Raw genomic sequence first — 22,284 nt, forward strand, 5'->3', positions numbered from 1 at the left:
TTTTTATTATTACTATTTGAACTTCTTCATTTTTCTACAGTAAACATGTATCGTTAGTAGTAGAAACAACAGAGTCTCACTATGTCGCCCTCAGTAGAATGTGGTGGCGTCACAGCTCACAGCAACCTCAAACTCTTGGGCTTAATTAAGCGATTCTCTTGCCTCAGCCTCCCAAGCATCTGGGACTACAGGCACCCGCCCCAACACCCAGATACTTTTTGTTTGTTTTTTGTGGGTTTTGGTTGGGGCTGGGTCTGAACCCACCACCTCCGGCATATGGGACCCCGGCGCCCTACTCCTTGAGCCACAGGTGCCACCCAACACCCAGCTATTTTTTGGTTGTGGTTGTCATTGTTTGGCAGGCCCTGGCTGGATTAGAATCCGCCAGCTCTGGTATATGTGGCTGGTGCCCTAGCCGCTGAGCTACAGGCGCCAAGCCAGTTAAATGTACTTTGTAGTCAGTGTCCAGAGCTTGTCACTGTGGCTTCCAGACACACTCACACACATAAGTCCACACATGTAACCCAGCGGGGCCTCTTGCCTATGAGACCAGCGGTGGGGCTGGTGGAGCCCCACTGGGAATGTTCCAGGATCTAGTGGGTGGTTGTTATTCTCTCTGTCCCCTTTGCCATGGAGCAGTGTGCCCTCTGTGCTAATAATAGCCACCACTCATCGAATGCTTACTGATCCTCTCACTTAATCCCCCACAGCCACTCTAAATCTGAGTGCTATAAATATCTCCATTTTACAAATGAGGAAACTGAAGCTTAGAAGGATCAAGAGGCTTGCTGAAGGTCAATAGCTAGCAAGTGGCAGTGACCTCGGCAGTTGGGCTTTAGCACTTGTGCTCCTGTCTCTGCTGTTCTTCACACAGTTACCAAGGGACTGGCAAGGAGTGCCTTGCAGGGACATCACAGACACAGCCTCAGGTGTCCTCACCTTCATGTGAAGACCTGCTAAGTAGGCCTGACCCTAAACGCGTCTGACTCCTAGACGTGGATTGGAGTTGGCATAAAGAAGATCAATGTATGTAGAATCACGAGCTCCTCTTTTTTTTTTTTTTTTTAAAGGAGATAGGGCCTTGGTCTCAAACTCCTGGCCTCCAGTGATCCTCTTGTATCTTCCAAAGCTCTGGGATTATAGCTTGAGCCAGCGTGTCTAGCCTAAGCTCCCCTTAAAGACAGTATGCTAAATTAGAAATGCTCATGCTCAAATTTTTGTTTCAAAAATACAATTAAGTTTCAAAATAAAGAGTGTTTTATTTTGTATCACACAGTTCCTCTCAGACTTATTTAAAATTATTCTCTTTCCTAAAACTGATCTGAATCAGCAAGGCCAGCATCAGCTACAGTAGATTCAATCACTGATTCAGCAATATTGTGTGAGGATGTCACGGTCCCTGCCATTGTGGTTCAGAAATTCTAGTTGGGAGACAGACACTTAAAAAATAAAAGATTCAGGGCGGCGCCTGTAGCTCAGAGGAGTAAGGCGCTGGTCCCATATGCCGGAGGTGGTGGGTTCAAGCCCAGCCCTGGCCAAAAACTGCAAAAAAAAAAAAAGAACAAAAAAGTAAAAGATTCAGAAACAGCGAATGTGGGAGGGAGGTGTGGGTTACTTTCAGAAGGTAGCCAGGGGAGGTCTTGGAGGAGATGACCTTGGAGTGACGTTGAAAATGGGACAAACACGAGCCATGAGAGGATCTCAGCAACACTGGGACAGGCAAAGGGGACAGCAAATGGAAAGGCCCTGGCAGCTGAAGGAATTGGGAGAGAAGGCAGCAAGAAGCCCTCGGAATTAGTAACCGGGGCTGGTGTGATTTTGAGGGAGTGTTAAGAGGGAATAAGAAGAAAGTATGTTGGGAGAGATGCATGTTGCCCAGTAATGAGTTCACAGCGGTTACCGAGGCTCTGCTTGCTCAGAAGACAGCACAGATTTTAAGGGCACATGGAGAGGATATGAGGTATCATGCTGGCCCCGGTATCTCCTCCTCTGGTAGACTGTGCTTAAAAGCAGCTCTCCACACTGGAGTTCACACTTTCATACAGTTAATTAAGTGACAGTTGGTTCATCTTAAGGGTTGACTTAATGAATATATATAAGTACTTTCAGATCTTGGTATGGTAAGTATTTATTATCTTATTCTTTTTATTTTTAAATAACTTTTTTTAATCACAAAAAAGGTCTTTTTGGATATATAGAAAATACCAAGAAGATGGATATATAGAAAATACCAAGAAGAAAACAAAAATCTCCTATAATCTCTATACTCAGGGTCTCTGTTAACATTTCACTCTGTTTCTTACAGTTAATTAATTTTCTAAAAAACTGATTGGACCCAAACTACATTTTATTCAGTAATCTGCAGTTTTCATTTAATATATCCCACATATGTTTTTGTGTTCTCTGTTGGGCATTTGGATTATTTGTATTTTTTTCTCTAGTATAAATAGTAATATGAAACTTACTGGGTCCCCTTGGAGATTGTCTTTGAGCTTGCCTGTCTGCATTCTCTTGAGTAGAATTGTTGGATCAGAGGGCTTGGCGTATCAATGGCTTGTGCTGTATTGCACCAAATTGCCCTTAGGGAGACTGCATCACCGTTCATTCCTACCAGCATTGACAGTTTCCAGCATGCCTGTTTCCCCAAATCTTTACCTATACGTAGTATTGTCATTTTTGTAATGTCTTCCAATTTGGTAAGTTAAAAATGGTAACTTATTTTAATTTACTTTTTTGTCTCGTTCTGAAGCTTTATGGTCTTTGACAGTTTTTCCTTTTTTTTTTCCCTTAATTTTGTCATGAATCCTGGAATTTCTCATGCTTAAATTGTTTGCCATTTGGATAACAACTTTTCTTCCATTTTAATAGGTCCAGGGATGTGGCCATTGATAAATGGGTAATGAGTACGCAAGGGATTCATTGTGCCTTTCTCTACTTTAGTACATGTTTGAAAATGTCCATAACATAAAAGTATTTAAAATAATAGACATACTTAATATATATGTGGCCCTCAGTAAAATTTAACACAGTTTTTTAATACTCAGAAATGCTCATTTAAAATGCTGTGTGTTCCTGGAGAATACATGGGGGGGGTTTAAAAAATGTAAAATTCTGTATGATTGCTATAAATTAATAACTTAAAATTGGGGGAAGGATGATAACCCTCTTTCTGGTCATTGTTAAGTTGATGCTGTCCTAATGACACCAGTTTTCCCAGCCTAGTTCCTTGTGGTACTTTATCACTGCCACACCTTCATTGTGAAAGTTCTGTCTATAAAAGCGTCCTTTCAGGCGGCGCCTGTAGCTCAAGGAGTAGGGCGCCGGTCCCATATGCCAGAGGTGGCGGGTTCAAACCTAGCCCTGGCCAATAACCAAAAAAGAAAAAGAAAAAAATAAATAAAAGCGTCCTTTCTCTCCTCCCTTACACGGGAGAGAGAGGTGAAGCTTTCCCAGATCTCTGATTTTGCAGGTTTACACTCACTCTCTGTCACTGTTGCTGCAGTTCACTGCATTTGGAATGGTGCGAACGCGCACGGCCTCAGTCCCTTTGTCTTTCTTCTTTAGATGTTGAGCATACCGGAGCCACCAGCGAGTTCTACGACAAGTTCACAATTCGCTATCACATTAGCACCATTTTTAAAAGCCTTTGGCAAAACATAGCTCACCACGGCACTTTTATGGAGGAATTCAAGTGAGTATTGGGCCCCTAATATCACAGCTTGCTCTCTTGCAAATCACAGGTAAAATTACTGCTTAAAAGCAGTTGTAGCTGGATTCTTGTTGACATAGCTGGGCTCAGTAAATTTACCAGGAGGTACTACTAAGCAAGGACAGGGTTATCTAAATGGCTGTGCCTGAGGATACTGCTGAATTGAGGACGGTGTACATAAGGAAAGATCCTATATATAAAAATAGAGAGAAAAAAGATCCTATAAATATGCTGAGATGATATGTTAAATATTTTTTGGTGTTTCTATGATTTCAGCGTTAAATGAAGTCAGAATAGCTAAAATGAAATCATGCACTGTCCTTCAATTTGATACCAAGCTTTAGATTTAGAAATGTCCTCCTAACATTCCTAGATTAGATTTACCATTTGAAGTGTTATTTTTTGTGGTAAACTCCTGAACTTTAAGGACTTTTCGTATACCTACCTGAAATTTGAGTGACTGCTTAAACGTGGACATTAGTAATTCTGTTTAAATTATTTGTCACTGCTTAAAAAAGAAAGCTAGATAGAAAATGTTGAACTCTTAAATTATTCTTCAAAAAAAATTTATCCTGGCAATGCCTGTAGCTCAGTGGGTAATGTGCCAGCCACATACACCAAGGCTGGTGGGTTTGAACCCAGCCCGGGCCAGCTGAACAATGACAACTGCAACAAAAAAATAGCCAGGCATTGTGGCAGGCGCTTGTAGTCTCAGCTACTTGGGAGGCTGAGGCAAGAGAATCGCTTAAGCCTACGCGTTGGAGGTTGCTGTGATCTATGACACCACAGCTCTCTACCCAAGGCAACACAGTGAGAATCTGTCTCAAAAAAAAAAAATTATGCCATCTACTTGGATCTTTTGTAATCCATGTCAGATCTTTGATCATATCTAGCTATCACTAGTAACTGAATTACTAGTCAGTAATACACATATTACCAATGGAGCAATCATTTGCTACATAGCTTTCTGTGGAATAAACTCTTTCTTTGTTTCTGTGATCTGCCCTTATAGTCAGAATTACATTCTAATAGAAGCTTAACACGAACTTAGGACACCAGGCCTTGATCTGTGGGTGCTGATTGGAGGTGCTTTTCCTGAATTTGCCATGTTCCTGCCATCGAAGCCTTCCATTCTTGTTCGCAGGAACGTCTCTTCCCGAGTCATGGGCTTACGGCCCCCGATCACATAGTTGAAGTGTAGCTTCCCTTTTCTGTACTAATCTGGCAGTTTCAGAGTTGAACGGAGGTAGGTCAAGCTATTTCACTTCCCCGACAAGCCCCTTCATGATAACATGGTCTGCAGCACCGTTCCTTGGATCAGAAGCTTCAGGTTCTGTAAAGCAGGTCAATATCTTGCTCTATCAATATGTCAGGTTTCAGTTTTTCTTTACTGTGCATTTCTTGTGATGAGGAATGACTTTATCCATGGGTAGTTACAGTAGAATCTCCATGGTAAACCATCTCCTTACGTAGACCACCTCCTTAAATTGACCTAATTTTCATAGACTGCACATGTACCACATGTACTTAACCAAAGTTCCTTGTGTTGGCCACCTCTGTATATTTACCAGTTTGTTATAAGTCCCTTGGATGGTCAACTCATATTGTGCTGTATTGTGTTTTCTTTGTGTTTTGGTGAGTGTAAACATATTTCCTTTTCTAGTCTGGAGGATACTGGTAAAACCTGCTCTTTGGGTGGGTGAGGGTGGGAGAATCAGCATTTTCTGGGTTTCCATGGTTTGACTATTTCCACTGTTGCCAAATTGAAGCTGCCAGGGGGAATCAGATCACAGAATTCTGGAATATTTAGCAGTTGGGTTTAATGGGTGATGCAAGGTGGTTGCATTATGGGAATGACCTTGTCACAATATAAAAGAATAGCACAGTTAGCTCAGTACCTATAGCTCAGGGGCTAGGGCACCAGCCACATACACTGAAGCTGGCAGGTTCAAATCTAGCCTGGGCCTGTTAAACAACAAGGACAACTACAACCAAAAAATAGCTGGGCATTGTGGCAGGCGCCTGTGGCCCCAGCTGCTTGGGAGGCTGAGGCAAGAGAATCGCTAGAGCCCAAGAGTTTGAGGTTGCTGCGAGCTGTGATGCCACAGCACTCTACCCAGGGTGACAGCTTGAAGCTCTGTCTCAAAACAAACAAAAAGAATAGTACAGTCTACAGACTTGACAGTCCTTGAACTCCAGTCCCTGACTTGTATCGAGACCAGCAGCCTTTTAGGAGGCGGCGGTCGGCACTCTGGGTGGAGGCTCATTTTCTCTGGGACGTTTAGTAAGTGGCATTTTGCCTCAGGGCAGCGTCTGACCACATATGATACGATTGTTCTTTCAGTTCTGGGAAGCAGTTTGTTCGCTATATCAACATGCTAATAAATGACACGACGTTTCTGCTCGATGAAAGTCTGGAGTCTCTGAAGCGGATCCATGAAGTACAAGAGGAGATGAGGAACAAGGAGCAGTGGGAGCAGCTGCCCCGGGTAAGGCCCCAACTCCTGGGAGGGCTGCCTCTGTGCGTCTGATGTCATCAGAGCTGACTGTAAGGCCCCCACGGGGAGCCCACCTGCAGGGACCCAACTCCTGGGAGGGCTGCCTCTGTGCGTCTGATGTCATCAGAGCTGACTGTAAGGCCCCTGGGGAGCCCACCTGCAGGGAGGGCTGCCTCTGTGCCTCTGATGTCATCAGATCTGACTGTAAGGCCCCCGGGGAGCCCACCTGCAGGGACCCAACTCCTGGGAGGGCTGCCTCTGTGCCTCTGATGTCATCAGATCTGACTGTAAGGCCCCCGGGGAGCCCACCTGCAGGGACCCAACTCCTGGGAGGGCTGCCTCTGTGCGTCTGATGACATCAGAGCTGACTGTAAGGCCCCCAGGGAGCCCACCTGCAGGGACCCAACTCCTGGGAGGGCTGCCTCTGTGCATCTGATGACATCAGATCTGACTTTGTTTGTTGGGATTTTCCTCCTGTGACATTATGTCCTAGGTTTGTGGTAGAAAAAAAAGTAAAACCTTTTTTCTGAAGATAAGAAATATGTTGAGAAGTCTTTCAAAATGGTTCCCAAAAACTTTCTCTGCCTTTTTAATTTTAAAGGGCTTCTTTGGCGAAGAGCTTTTATTATCCGAATATATTAAGATTTGTGAATGTGAGCCAGGAAGTAACTCTGTAGAATCCTGTCTGGCAGACAGGAATTTGATTTGTTCCTGTTGGTCTTCTCTACACAGCTGTGAGGATAACTCAGAATTCCAGGGAGGGGTTCCTTGCAATTGATCTTGGTCTTTATGTTCAGTTCTTTAATAGAAAAGAGGCTTGGTTCGCCAGGTTCCATGGGCCCATGGCAGTATGCTGCGCCTTCCTGACATGGATCACAGCCATTTGGATGGTTCCCTGGTGACCACACATATTGGTTACTTCTGTTTCTGGTGTTGTCGGGCTCAGAATCAGAACTACTTTCTAAAAGGGGTTCTCATGTCAAAGTGGGGGGACTGCTTCACTCAGAGTAGCATTCTCACAGATACAGCAGAACCTCCGTAGTCGGCCACCTCCTTAAATTCACCTGAGCTAGAAAGAATAAACTTCAGTTATCTGGAAAATTTGTTGACTTGGGTTATTGTATTATTCCCTAAGTACGTTGGCTTTATTACACACTTTCCCAATTAGGATTGTATTCTTGAGATAATGTGGTTGTCATCTTTTTTCTTGGTATTGGACTAGTACCCACTGGCATCCCTCCTGCCTACTTACGTCATATATTTTTTCTTTTTTGAGATGGGTCAGGTGTTGCCATGTTGCTCAGTCTGGTCTTGAACTCCTGGTCTCAAGTGCTCTTCCCACCTCAGCCTCCCAAAATGCTGGGATAGTAGGCTCATTCTTGAACAGGGGATGGCAGGCAGGCCACCCAGCATCCCTGCAGGGTCTCCCCCAAGTACAGACTGCAGCACTTAGCCAGAGGGCCTCACTGGGCAGTTTCAGCTGTCCCGGCTGCCTTCCCATTCCCCAGTGAGGAGAAGCCTTGGGGCAGGTGTAGGAATTTGAGTCTTTGCTGATAGATCCACATTTTACCCATTTCCAAGCCCTCATTGTTCCACTTAATTTTAACCGTGAGTGAAAATAGCTCTTCTGTCTCCTCTTCTAGCCCACAGCACAGTTGAGGCGGGAGGAAGGTGCTAGAGGCGGGAGGAAGGTGCTAGAGGCAAGCACGCTGACCATCATAAGGGGTGGCAGCCTGCATGGGGAAACAGAATTCAAAGAGCTTGGCAACCTACAGGCCCTTGCTGTTGGGGCAAACCTAAGAGGCCTCAGTCCCCTGGCACAATGCTCCTCATGGTTTTAAGCAGCCGTGACTAAATAAGAGTTGTTACGATTAGTCCCAGTGGGTGTCGGGTACTATGATAGACACACTTACTTCATCCTGCATGGAAGTTGATGGTGACTTCTTTTATCACTGAGGAAACCGAGGACCTAAGTCATTCTGATGCCAGAAGGAATAAACTTAAGTTTATGGGGAAATTTGCTAACGTGGGCCCCTAAGGATGTTGTCGTTCTTACACACTTTTCCAGTTACGAGCTGACCATGTTTTTCCTTCACACTTGGCACTGGGGAGCTGATGACAAATGCAGAGATTTATTTGGCCTCTGTTCGATGTTTCCTAGGATCAGCAGCAGGCCCGTCAGTCTCAGCTTGCTCAGGACGAGCGCGTTTCCCGCTCTTACCTCGCCCTGGCAACAGAAACTGTGGACATGTTCCACATCCTCACAAAGCAGGTCCAGAAGCCATTCCTCAGACCGGTTAGTAGAAACCCTGGGCATTTGTTTTGTCTGTTGAATTCCACATGCAGACTCTTATCACTTGTAACTTCACATAGTTGTTGAAATCCTGGGAATTTCAGTGTCACAGTCACCAGTAAGTAAAATTATTGCTGATTTTGTTCCCAACTATGCTAATTGATATGCACAATACTATTGATAGACTAAAGAGAAGAAGTCTGATGTCACTGCCTAGTCTGGTCTCTGCCAAGAAGACTTAATTCACTTTCTGCTTAGACAGTATCTTGGGTTATTTATTGAAGTTGTTGGGTTATTTGTTGAAGTTGAAGCATGGCAATATTATGAAGTTATGCCATACTTTTACCATGATTGATTCCTGTATTTTAATTACAGGAACAGTATACAGTAACATAAATTGGTTACAAAGCTGAAGTATATCAAGTAGGATAATTGATAACGTGTCAGGTCTTGGTTCACGTACATGTAGCTTTGTCAGACTGAAGAAGCCACAGGCTAATGAGAGCCAGAGTTAGGGTTTACAGCAGATCAAAGGGAGTCGGAATGTTTGGCCTTGACATGACTGATGAGATCCGGGTCCTGTTTGTGAAATCAAAACTGAGCCACAAAACTGAAGATCTCTGCTTTGCTTGGACCACCCATACCATGAATTGGAAAAGTTTTATGGTGTGGCCAGACCAAGGTTAGTGGGGAAGGCAAGAAAGGGACCTAAGATTCGATAGTTAATCAGTTATTTGCCTCTGTGGAAGCAAGTTTATTTACAATGGGATCTAATTTGACTATATATTTCCTGTGATTTTTCTGTCTTCCCCTCACCTCCGTCACATGATGCATGTGTCTTTGCCAGCAGAGGCATCATCACCACGCCCTGGCCTGTGTACAGCTCAGGAATTGAGGCTGTTCCTTTATTTCCCTTTCCATCTCTCTTCATAGACAGATTTCCGTGCAAGAGCAGTAGAGTGTAAAACAAAGCAGTGCCCCTGTCCAGACATTCGCTTCCCTTAAAGGTTTGCAAAATGGAATTACTTTAGACTTTTTCTCTCTTGGCCAGATAGTGAATAGTTTAAAGGCATCATGGACCAATGGTCTTATTTGCCATTACTCAGCTTTGCTGTTGAAGTTTGAAAGAATCACAAGTAATACAGAAACAAATAAGCATAGCTATATTTCAGCAAAACTCTACTTACAAAAGGAGGCGTTGGGCTGGAATTGGCCCACACATAACGTTTTGCTGATCCCTGCTCTAACTCACCTTTTATTTTACCTTCAGTGACGCTAGTGGTGATACTATTTGATTGTTAAAAGGTCGAGTAAACTGTTTTAAAGCCTATTTTGGTTCTAAAGTCTTCATTTTGTAAAGAAAACTATTGAAAGCTAAGCCTCATATTTTCATGTCAATTAAAATTTTTAAGGCCTATTCATGGACCTCAGCCACTGAGATACGCCATGACCCTGTTCTTTTGTTTCCAGTCTTGTGCCAATTCCTGCTTCGATGTTTCTATGTCCTCTGCTGTTTTCACCTTCCTTACTGGCTAACTCAAAACTCTCATACCTAAAAAAAAATGACCAGTTCTACTATACTCTTAATCTGTTGAGAATTATTGCACAATTTTCAACAAATACAGGAATACTTTGCTTTGTACCAAAGCAGATAGTTTAATGCTCTGGTCTAAGCCAGATTTTCCTAACAAGGTTTGCTTAAAGCCATGATGCCCAGCTGTAGTGGGTACTGTGTCATCTCATGGGGTTACTGGGTGTTACTTTATCATTATTTTCTGTGGGTTTCATTTAAGTTTACCACCAGCTAGATTTTAGACTATTCAAGACATAAATTTTATCTCCTTTTGCATTTCTTTACTCTGTATCTGATAAATAAGAATGGCACACACTGTGTGAACTGTCAGGACTTTTCGACATTTATGGAAGAACAGTGCATGAAGTGATGGCTGGAGAGGCAGACTCCAGAAGTTTGGTGACTCAGATGATGGTGGAATCTGAGTACTCCTCTCTTACACATGTTTTCTCCAAAAGCATAAATTTATTTTATTTTTTTTTTTTTGAAACAGAGCCTCAAGCTATCACCTTGGGTAGAGTGCCGTAGCATCCCAGCTCACAGCAACCTCCAACTCCTGGGGTCAAGTGATTCTCTTGCCTCTGCCTCCCAAGTAGCTGGGACTACAGGCGCCCAGCTATTTTTTGGTTGCAGCCATCATTGTTGTTTGGCGGGCCCAAGCTGGATTCAAACCTGCCAGCTCAGGTGTATGTGGCTGGAGCCTTAGCCCTCTTGAGCCACAGGACTGAGCCTAAAAGCATAAATTTAAAGAAAAGGTTGGCCTGGGTGGCGCCTATGGCTCAGTCGGTAAGGCACCGGCCCCATATACCGAGGGTGGCGGGTTCAAACCTGGCCCCGGCCAAACTGCAACCAAAAAATTAGCTGGGTGTTGTGGCGGGCGCCTGTAGTCCCAGCTACTCTGGAGGCTGAGGCAAGAGAATCCCTTAAGCCCAGGAGTTGGAGGTTGCTGTGAGCTGTGTGAGGCCACGGCACTCTACCGAGGGCCATAAAGTGAGATTCTGTCTCTACAAAAAAAAAAAAAAAAGGTTGGCCTTATGTTGGTATTTATAAATACATATTCTATCCACCTCCAACACTCCATTAAGTATTAGAATTAATGAGAAAAATATTTTTTAAATGTATTAGAATTCTCAGATCAGAAATTGGAAGTAATACAGAGTTCAAAGACAGTGTTGTTTCTTGTCAGCACATATACACCGAGCATATGAGGGTTTCTTTAACAATTAATCCACCGAGTTCCCATTCCCCCGCTGAAAGGGGAGTTTTTGCTTCTTTTTGCTTGCCTCAAAAGCATGAATTGTCCTATTATCCTGTGATTTCCTAGGAACTTGGACCCCGATTGGCTGCAATGCTGAACTTTAATCTTCAGCAACTCTGTGGCCCCAAGTGCCGTGACCTGAAAGTCGAAAACCCTGAGAAATACGGCTTTGAACCAAAGAAGCTATTGGACCAACTGACGGATATTTACTTGCAGCTGGACTGTGCTCGGTTCGCTAAAGCCATTGCTGATGACCAGGTCAGTGCCACAGGAACAGAGCCCTTTCAGAGGGAATCTGGGGTTCAGGATGCTGAACTGGGCCACTTGAGTCCCCTCTCTGTGGATTTACAAACAGACGAAATACAAACCCCATCTATCCTGGAGTTTCCTCACGTGAAATGAAGGAAGACAATAGTTTTCAAATTATAATCTGAGAAATTTTTAATATGTAATTGTAAATAATGACCACAGTAATGGCAGGGGAAGTGGTCTGGGATAAAGAAAGATGAATTGGTTGTTTTCCTTTGAGTGTAAGAGCAGATTAGTCTCCTCGTCATGCTCAGTTAAGTTTTTGCCCCATTTTGCTAAGGACCTTCTTTGACAAATCCATTACATTCCCCAAAGAGCCCAGTTTTCTCAGGGAATCCAAATCTTCTTCCTGAGTCTCCTGCTTTGGTGCTGTTATTTTTGTGGTCTTCCAGGCTTAAAACCTTGTCATCGTTACATTCTTCCCTCTGCTTTATTCTCCGGGTCCCTGTGAGCAGATTTGTTTCATGGGGTCATTTCCACAGCAACCGATTCAGCCCCGCTGCCCCTCCCCAGTCTCCCTGGCTGACTTTCTAGTAATCTTCCTTGGGCTTCATGATAGCTAATGTTTATTAAGTGGATACCATATTTCAACCACTTTTCATATTTTCATTCATTTATTGCTCCCCAAATTTTATGATACAGATTCTAATAAATTCGTTATTTTGAAATGAGGAACCTGAAACAGAAGATAAATAGCTATACAACGTCTGAGATTTAGGTTGAGATAGAGGCAGGTTTTATGTCCTGGCAGTCTGGCCCTGAGCCCATATTTTCAACCCCTCTGATGTCCACTTAAAATGCCCAAAAAGTTGGGCAGCGCCTGTGGCTCAGTCGGTAGGGCGCCGGCCCCATATACCGAGGGTGGCGGGTTCAAACCCGACCCCAGCCAAACTGCAACCAAAAAATAGCCGGGCGTTGTGGCGGGCGCCTGTAGTCCCAGCTACTCGGGAGGCTGAGGCAAGAGAATCGCTTAAGCCCAGGAGTTGGAGGTTGCTGTGAGCTGTGTGAGGCCACGGCACTCTACCGAGGGCCATAAAGTGAGTCTCTGTCTCTACAAAAAAAAATAAAATAAAATGCCTGAAAAGTGCCGTACTTGTTTCCCCATCTTTGTTCACACTGCTTACCCAAATATTATTCATATCTGAGGTTAGTTACTAACAAGTATTCTAGAAGGTAATTTACCCAAATCTCATCAAAAGAGCAATGTTAAAATAGAATTATAGGTACTTTTTTTGTTTTTTTATTTGTTTTGTTTTGTTTGTTTGTTTTTGGCCGGGGCTGGGTTTGAACCCACCACCTCCAGCATATGGGGCTGGTGCCCTACTCCTTTGAGCCACAGGTGCCACCGCATATAGGTACTTTTTTTAATGACAGCTTGAAGCTAAAATTTATGTATATAGGTCCTTTTTGATACAAGCAAGGGAAGTGCTTGTAACAAAGTGCCTGCAATGGGGGAAAAATAGTCATGTGACAGACCACATATGCAATGGTAGTCCCATAAATTTAGGACACTGTACTTTGACTGTGGCCTTTTTATGTTTAGGTATGTTATAGTATGCAAATACCACTATGTTACAGTTGCCTCTGGGTGTTCAGTACAGTAGCCTGGGAGCAATGGGCTAGCCCACACAGCCGGGCTGAGTGAGTGCGCTCCACCGTGTCCACATAGCAATGAAATCTCATAAGGATGCATTTCTCAGAGCCACGCATGACTAAAGCTGTTTTCCATAAAAAGTAGTGGTAAATGAGTTGGTTAGGAAATTGTAGTTACTTGGGGGAGATGGTTAAAATATAGGCTGTTTTTCTAGCCTGCAACTATATGATACAGCACATGCTTAGAAATGGAAGATAAACGGCGGTCTGTAGTGAGAGAAGGGAGCAGACGCACTCCCAGGCCCGCACCAAGGTGGAGTCCTACAGCCTGTGACAGGATGTGCAAGTCCCCAGGGTGCGTCCATCTTCTCTGTGAGAGATGTGGGCATTGTTCAGCCTCCTCCTCCCCCCGGCCTGTCTCACTGTGGTAGCCACAAGGGGTTGACGTAACACAAATAAAGTCTGCAGCATGGATAAGTACAACACCCAGTGAGATAGCGAACACTGAGCCGATGACAAAGGAGTGCTTCAAACTGCCTTTGCTTGGTGACTAACAGACCGTTTCCGCTGCCTGGTAATGCCTGTGGATTTTGGTGGCGGCCCATGGTGGCACCTGGCTTGAGTCATTTACAGCAGTTTCTGCTCAGTAGCACACGGATCTCCTTGAACATCTGAATAGCCCTGTTCCTCCAGACTCATGAGGCAGACACACGCGTGCCCATGACACATGCAGAGGAAAGCAGTTCTAAGCGGGGTTTTGCTTCCCTTCACAGTGTGGGGTTGTGCCGATCATTGGGCATTTCCTGTTCCTGCTGCCTGGGAGCTGATCGGGGCCTGCCTGCTTAGTTGTGTTAGACAGGGTTTGCCAGAGGGTGACAGGACAGATAGCTAGAAAGCACCATGGAGAGGTAGTAGGGCTTCGTTTTCTCCTTGGGAAGTAGGATCTTCGTTGCTTTAGATTGGTTTGATGTATCTGATTTTCCTGGGAAGACAAAGGAAGAAAAAGGTGACAAGTTTGCAAGGAAAAGAACTGAGAGGCTTCTCTCCCTGTATACCAAGAATGGCCTGAGACAGGTGTCCAGAAAGTTGACCAAAAAATGCCAGGATGAAGAGCTACTAACTTGACACTCAGAAACTGAGGGAAGGGCCCCCATGTCAGAGGACTGGAAAGCAAGAGTTGGTCCCCAGAGCTGAGAACCCAGGAGGAGGGATTGGAGTGACTCAGGTGCTGCTGGTGGCCTATGCATGGGGAGGTGCCAGGTCCACGGACAGACTCCCGTATACAGTGTGATCTGTTAACTCCATTTAGAAAATTAAAGAGAGCCCATCTTAAGGGGACACTTCTCTCCTGTAGTCTTTTTCCTAAGTTAAATTTCTCCTTTCTCTGCAAATAACCTACCATAATATTGAATCTGTGTCTCACAAATTTAGTGCATGGTTTTCTTGTTTAATTTTTTCTTTCTTTTTTATGGAGGTAAAATTCAAATTCACAAAACATGAAATTAATCATTGTATGGTGTACAATTCACAGTGTTGTACAACTACTATGTCTATCTAGTTCCAAAGCCTTTTTATCACCCCAAAGGAAAAACCCGTGTTCATAAAGCAGTTACTGTCTCAACCACCCCCTTGCCCTGTCCCTCGGAAACCACTAATCTGTTTTCATATCTGGCTTCTTCGACTCATCATGAACTTTTCCAGGTTCATTTTATAATGTAACCACATCTTTTTTTGATAATATTTCATTATTTAGATACACTATGATTTACCCATTCATCCATCCATGGGCAGTTGTGTTATTTTTGTCTTTTGGCTATTATGACTGGTGCTGCTATGAACCTTCATGTGAAAATATTTGTTTTAACACCTGTTTTCAGTTCTTTTGGGTGTATACTTAGGGGCAGAATGGCTGGCTCATCTGGTAATTCCAGGTGTAACTTCTTTTTTTTTGGTTTTGGTTTTTGGCCGGGGCTAGGTTTGAACCCGCCACCTCCGGCATATGGGACCGGCGCCCTACTCCTTAAGCCACAGGCGCCACCCTCAGGTGTAACTTCTTGAAGGATGGCCAGACTCTCCTCCAGCGGCTGCACCCTTTGACCTTCCCACCCACAGTATACAGTATTCACTGTCACCTCAAACTTCTGGGCTAAAGTGATCCTCTTGCCTCAGCGTCCACAGTAGCTGGGGCTACAGGTGCACACCACCATCCCACCTAATTTTTCTGGGTTTTGTGGTGTGTTTTGTTTTTGTTTTTAATGAGTTCTCACTGTGTTTCTCAGGGTGGCCTCAAGCAGTCCATCCGTCTTGGCCTCCCAAATTGCTGAGATTACAGGCAAGAGCCACTGCACCAGGCCTAATTTCTGATAATGCTCACTGCACTGATACGTCTTAGATGTTGACTCATAAGCAAGCATACATCAGTTGTTTCATAGTGTTATTTATAGTTTGTTGTTGAATCGAAAGAGTTCTTTATATATTCTGGAAACCAGATTATATGATCATCTCAACATGATCTTTTGAGAAATAGAATGGCTGGTGTTTCATGAGAATAATAAACAGGCTAAGAAATACCTACTTGTTATGAAGAGAAGTTTATGGCAAAAGATTCTCCATAGTGTCTGTAGCAGCATCCACCCCAACCTGTGACAATTCCCTGTGCCTTTCCCACATTTTACTGTAATCTTTTGGCCAGCTGTCCTCTGCCTTGCCTGGCTCATAACAATTAGAATTAATATAGTGATTTTGCTGAACTGTCACTGAAGTGCTGTGATATGACCTTTAGGGTTCTTGGTGAGCCCAGCCACGCTCCTTCTACCTCGCCTTTCCTCCCTCTTCTCACCGTGTGGTTGATGAGGGATGTGGGTGTATGGAGAGAGAAATCAAGCGTGTACACTTATTTATTATAGAAACTAAAGTTGAAAAAGAAAAAAAGTAAAAAAAAGAAAGAAAGAAAGGGGCGGCACCTGTGGCTTAAGGAGTAGAGTGCCGGTCCCATATGCCGGAGGTGGCGGGTTCAAACCCAGCCCCAGCCAAAATAAAAGAAAAGAAAAGAAAAAATAAAAGAGTACAAATATTGAGATGAATTCATACCAGAGATATTGGTGTCAATAGAAATGGCAGTTCATACTGTTCAGAGCAAAAGCTCAAAAGGAGAGCAGTAGTGTACACCCAGGTCCCCAGTAAAGTTGCTCCCGAAGCCAGGCCAGGTGCTGCTAGAGAAGCAGGGGCTCTGCCCCCACAGAAGTGGCCAGTGCGAGCCCTGCTGCTGCCTGCACCGGGGGCGGGTGGCCCTGGGGGAAGGGCGTGCTGTGGACTCCTGGTCAACACAGGCCAGCTGCAGCAGACCCGCTGGCATCTAGCCCTGGCCTGTGCCGGCCTTGCTGATTCCTACAGACTTTCGTCCTCTGAGAGAAGGAGAGAGAACCAACTTCCTCCTCTCTGCATTTATGGGGTGTGGTCATAACAAAGCCTAAAACACTTGTCTGTTGAACAGTGGATCTTACTCGGGGTCTAAGTACTCTGATGTTACTGAATCTGATTAGACATGGGGGTCCTGTCCCAGAGCCTTGGTCATTCCACTATACGCTGTATCACTGTCTCTACATCAACAAGTGGACAGGGCTTTTGCCATAAATGTCAAATACAACACACACCAATGTTCTGTAGTAGCAGTGAGGGTGTGAGTTGTGCATCTGTGAGACAGGCACTACTGTGCCCATTTCCTATCCATGGAAACAGGGGCTCAGGAAAATTAGGGGTTTGCTAAGACCACACGCTGGTAGGTGATAGAGCCAGAAGTCAAGCCCAGGTTTGTCTGGGTTCTTTAACCCACCCCTCCCCAGGTCCAGCACATCAATCTTGTCTGCCGTAGGCTCCTTCATGGGCTTATGGGATGTTCTAATGTCAGTGGAGCCTCTGACATTTGATCTGACTGAGCTAAGCAATCTGAAGGAAGGCCTGACAGTGAATAGGAGAAAGCCCTTTTGAGTGTGAACAATATCGGCTTGTTTTTACCCTGTTTACCTCTGGGGAAGAGAGCTGAATTTCCACCTCCTCTCATAGGCTGCTAGGGCACAGTGCCCTGCAAGGACTGCAATAGACTAGATTTCCTTTTCTTTTTTACGTTTAAATTTTAAAAGAAATGCGAACTAGGTGTAAAAATTTAAAAAATCCATTGCCTGGCTCGGCGCCTATAGCTCAGTGGTTAGGGTGCTGGCCACATACATTGGGGCTGGCTGGTTCAAGCCCGGCCTAGGCCTGCTAAACAATGACAACTACAACAAAAAAATAGCCGGGCGTTGTGGCGGGCACCTGTAGTCCCAGCTACTTGGGAGGCAGAGGCAAGAGAATCGCGTAAGCCCAGGAGTTGGAGGTTGCTGTGAGCTTGATGCCACCGCACTCCACGGAGGGCGACATAGTGAGACTCGGTCTCAGGAAAAAAAATCATTTGCCTAAATCCTGCCGCCCTCCTCCCCAAGTAACACCCTTGTATACTTTGGTACATCTTATTCCCATCTTTATGCATTTATAAGAACAAAAAGTACATACTTTCATATGGCTATAAATGCATAAAGACTGGAATATACATAATGTGTAATTACATATATTTTAGGGCTTTTTTAGAGGGAAAAAAATCCTCAAATGGATCACATGTGGGATATTTTCTGCAGCTTGCTTTTTCCACCTAAAAACTATTCATGCCTCATGTTGCCTTTCTGTATTTGCAGAGATCCTACAGCAAGGAATTGTTTGAAGAAGTTATTTCAAAGATGCGTAAGGCAGGGATCAAATCCACAATAGCGATAGAGAAGTTTAAACTCCTCGCCGAGAAGGTGGAGGAGATAGTGGCCAAGAACGCACGCGCAGAGATCGACTACAGTGACGCTCCAGACGAGTTCAGAGGCAAGCTGCCCTGCTTTCATTTGTGCTGAATTCTTTAATTTAATTTGAACATATAACTTTAAAAGAGGATTTCCTGTTCTTTTAACTTTTTAATAGTGTGCCTTGGTTGCTTTTTGAGGCACTTTTATTACATTTCCCTATTTTTAGCTCATACTGTAAATTAAAAGGAAAAAAAAAATACCTCCCTAACCTGATTTCAAATCAGTTAATAAACCTGCAGATTTTAACGGCAGAGTTGCCTTTGCTAGTTAGGATGCTGGTTTTCAAAGAATTCCAAGAAGTCCTGAGACAATGGGCCCACTGTCCTCACTGCACAGGCTGCGGGGCCCACTGCAGCGTCTGTCTCAGGGTCTTTTTTCTCTCTTCCCTCCTCTCTGGGTAGCTGACAAAAGAGCTCTTTCCCCTCTACAAAAGGCAATGTGTCTGCCTTTATCTGAGGCTGGTTTCCTTCTAAACTTGGGGATCTAGCAGGGGCTTTCACATTGCCATTCCTCTGGATTTGTTTTTCCCTGGTAGGGGGGCTGTTTTTATTTCCTTTTTCAGTTTTAGTCTCTGCTTTGCCTCCACAGACCCTCTGATGGACACCCTGATGACCGACCCAGTGCGGCTGCCCTCCGGCACCATCATGGACCGCTCCATCATCCTGCGCCACTTGCTGAACTCCCCGACGGACCCCTTCAACCGACAGACGCTAACAGAGAGCATGCTGGAGCCAGGTAGGGGAGGGCACAGCGGGAGTTGCAGTGCTGACATCAGCACCCAGAGGCAGAGCTAAAGTCAGGCATCAGAAATTAATCAAAAGAGGGAAGCTTACTAAATGCATGAAACTACCACGTTTATGACACTCTTTATGGAAAAGACACAAAATGCTCCTTGCCCTTCCCTTCCTTTCCATGTCCCCTATCTTCTGCAGTCTTCAGCTTGATGAGGGACTGAATGGCCTTTTCTTCCCATTTGTACAGAACCACAGCATCATGTCTCAGGAATAGCCCTCCCATCTGAGGCATTAATCCCCCTTTCTGTTTCTTTTTAGTGCCAGAACTGAAAGAACAAATTCAAGCATGGATGAGGGAGAAACAGAACAGCGATCATTAAGCCGTCCCCTTCGCCCACCCTCTGCTAGACTCAGCCAAGGCCCGCGAGGCAGACAGAGCCGGCAGCAGTGGTGAGCCTGCCGTGCAGATGTTGGAGGCCAGACGTGGCCAACTACCCCCAAGCCCACCCAGAGCGACCAAACGCTAGAGAGCCGAAAGGACACACTGAGAAGAGGAGCCCGATGCCTGTACATATATTTAAGTGACAGACATGGTCAAAAGCTTGAGGGACAAGTTTTATGGTTGCTTGTGTAATAAAGCACGTCCTTCTCATGTCACAATTTGGGGCTTTTGCAGCAGAAAATTTAGTGACGGCCAGTGGGTCTGGGCGGCAGCCCTTCATCTTTTTTTTTTTTTTTTAATATCCGTTGATTTGATTGTGATTAGACAACTTTGGACATTTTGCTGCTAAAGAATCTTTTCCCCCTTCTCCCTTCCTGACCCTACTTGCACTGCTGTGGATTTTTTTAAAGAGAAGCAAAAACAAAAATAAACTTTCCCCAGCCCTCCAAAAACATATATTCTGTGAGATAACTGTGCCTGCTCCAAAGTGTTAATCCTGGGATCGTATTTTTATATCATATTCACATATTTGTTTTTTTAATTGGTGTTAGATGACATGATTAATAAAAAAGGCAAGATATTTTCAGAATTTGAATTTCAGTTTTTTTTTCTTTTGAAATGTCCCCTTTAAATTTTTTTATGCTAAACAAAATGAAGTGAATCCTATTGCTCCGTTCCTTATAATAAGCCCTCTGTTAGGCACCTAAGCAGGGTTTAAGTGTATCAGGACTTACATGATGTAGGGTTTTTGGGGGGAAGATGAGGGTTGGTTTTTTTAGTACTATGTGACAGTTTGAAACCTTTACAGCTATCATAGAAGGGTAAAGTTCTCCAGCCTTGAGTGTGAGTTTGAAGGAGGGTCATTTGTACGACGTGTCCTTTGGGTTTGGGCTTTCCAAAGCAAAAGAGGGTACAAGAGACGTGGAAGTCTGTGTGCTTGTTTAAACACACACAGACACACAGACACACACTCCCACACAAGCATAAGATGTCTGGTATTACAATTCCCCGCTCAACATACTTGAATTCTTGAAATTCCCTTTGGGGTAAAAAAGGATTTGAAACCATAAAGTGTTTTAAAGAAATTAAGTCTAAGTCTACAAACACATTCTTTTTTCTTTTCCTTTTTTCCCCCCTCTACAGACAATGTCCTCTGTTCAATTCCTAACGCAAATTACAATAAATGGTGATACGCATTCAGAAGGAATCTTCTTTGAGTCTCTTATTTTTTATTTATTTATTTTTGTTGTTATTGTTGGAAAAAGAAAGAGGGTGGGTGGGTAGCTAAAAAGAGCCAAAGGAGTTTGCATGTGGTGAATTATCTTTTCTGGAGCCAATTAGGAGTCGCCGTTTTTATTTATTTATTTTTATTAATATTAAATTATAGCTGTGTACATCAGTGCGATCATGGGGCACCATACACTGGTTTTGTAAACAGTTTGACACATTTTCATCACACTGGTTAACATAGCCTTCCTGGCATTTCCTTAGTTATTGGAGTCGTTTTAAAAATGAAACTCTCCCATCCGTGTCAGCCGTGACGGGGCGGGCATTGGGTTCTTATTTCACTTCGCGCTAGTCCTAGGGGGCTGAGCTTTGTAAGCATCGTCAGTCTTCTGCCTTTCGCCGGTTGTTACCCTGTCTCAAATGTCTCTTCCTGAACTTCAGGATTCTTACTCAAGGCCAAGCCATTTTATTGGCGTTTTCTCAGGCTCTGGGGATTAGAAAGCCATTTCTACCTGCTCCTATAATAAAGCGAATGCCTAAGAGTGAGCGCTCACGTGGCGTTTCCTGTCTGCCAGGCACTGCAAATGGCTTGATTGGGGGTCTCACTCTTGCTCAGGCTGGTCTCCAACTCCTGAGCTCAAGCAATCCTCCCATCTTGGTCTCCCAAAGTGTTGGTATTACAGGTGTGAGTACCAGGCCTATTTGTTTTTTAAATGGGTCAGAGTGTGGGATGTGAAGAGGTTAAGTGACTTACCCAGTGTCACCTGATCACTTGGTTGAGGAGCAGGTGTCCAGGCCTCCTATGTCTACTTCTCTTGAACTTATTCAAGTTTTTTTGTTTGTTTTTTAAGACAGAGTTTCACTGTATTGCCCTGGGTAGAGTTCTGTGACATCACAGCTCACAGCAGCCTCTGACTGTTGGGCTCAAGTGATCCTCTTGCCTCAGCCTCTCAAGTAGCTGAGACTACAGGCACCCGTCATAATACCCAGCTATTTTTAGAGACAGGGGTCTCACTCTGGCTGAGGCTGGTCTCCATCTTGTGAGCTCAGGCAATCCACATGCCTTTCCTCCCAGAGAGCTCGGATTATAGGCGTGAGCCACCACGCCCAGCCCTTGAGCATATTTCAACTAAAGAAAAAACGTAGCACAAATTTTAGACAATATAAATGAGCAAAAATAGAACCAAGTGAGATGGCTTGCACCTATAATCCCAGCTAGTGAGTGGGGAGGTTGAGGCAGGAGTATCCCTCGAGCCCAGAACTTTAAGGTTGCCGTGAGCTATGATCACGCCACTGTACGCCCGCCTGGGTGCCTGAGCAAGAGAGACCTTACTCTCTAAAATAAATAAGCAAAAGGAACAACATGAAAATCATCCATGATCTCACTGTGCAGATAATTCTGTTAATTTACTTTCGTTTTTACTAAACTTCATATACACCTGTAAAATGAGGATGTTAACTGGTGTCTTGGCTGATTTTGTTTATTTATTTCATGGTACATATGTATCCCTGGTCTCCTCTGCACTCAGAGTATAAACTCGTAGGAGGCATGGATCGTGTTGTGTTTTTTGACTCCCCACACACATCCTGTGAGTGTGACAAGATGCTGCTTTATTCCTCCCTGTGCCTTTGTCATTTTGAATGTGCAGATTTGGGAGGTTTCAAGGACCTTCTGCTGGGGCAATCACAGTCAGCCTCCTGCCTGTACCATCTCTAGAAGGAAGATGCTTTGGATCTCTGCTCTTACAGTCTTAAGGTTGCTGTG

At 44.3% G+C, this 22,284-nt stretch overlaps 1 protein-coding gene across 5 annotated transcripts in view; it reads left to right on the forward strand.

The window, feature by feature from the left end:
* The window catches only part of UBE4B (ubiquitination factor E4B), a 132,649-nt gene extending 112,768 nt beyond the window's left edge, over window positions 1-19,881 (forward strand). For all 5 annotated transcript variants that reach the window (XM_053577260.1, XM_053577261.1, XM_053577263.1 and 2 more), the window contains 7 exons: window positions 3,565-3,691; window positions 6,054-6,198; window positions 8,369-8,503; window positions 11,398-11,589; window positions 17,961-18,135; window positions 18,705-18,851; window positions 19,169-19,881. In XM_053577260.1, the coding sequence (XP_053433235.1) occupies window positions 3,565-3,691; window positions 6,054-6,198; window positions 8,369-8,503; window positions 11,398-11,589; window positions 17,961-18,135; window positions 18,705-18,851; window positions 19,169-19,230 (983 nt within the window). In that variant the 3' untranslated portion in view covers window positions 19,231-19,881. The remainder of the gene's footprint in view (window positions 1-3,564; window positions 3,692-6,053; window positions 6,199-8,368; window positions 8,504-11,397; window positions 11,590-17,960; window positions 18,136-18,704; window positions 18,852-19,168) is intronic.
* Window positions 19,882-22,284: the final 2,403 nt, after the last annotated feature.

Source organism: Nycticebus coucang, chromosome 22, assembly GCF_027406575.1.
Source record: "Nycticebus coucang isolate mNycCou1 chromosome 22, mNycCou1.pri, whole genome shotgun sequence".
Lineage (NCBI taxonomy): Eukaryota > Metazoa > Chordata > Mammalia > Primates > Lorisidae > Nycticebus > Nycticebus coucang.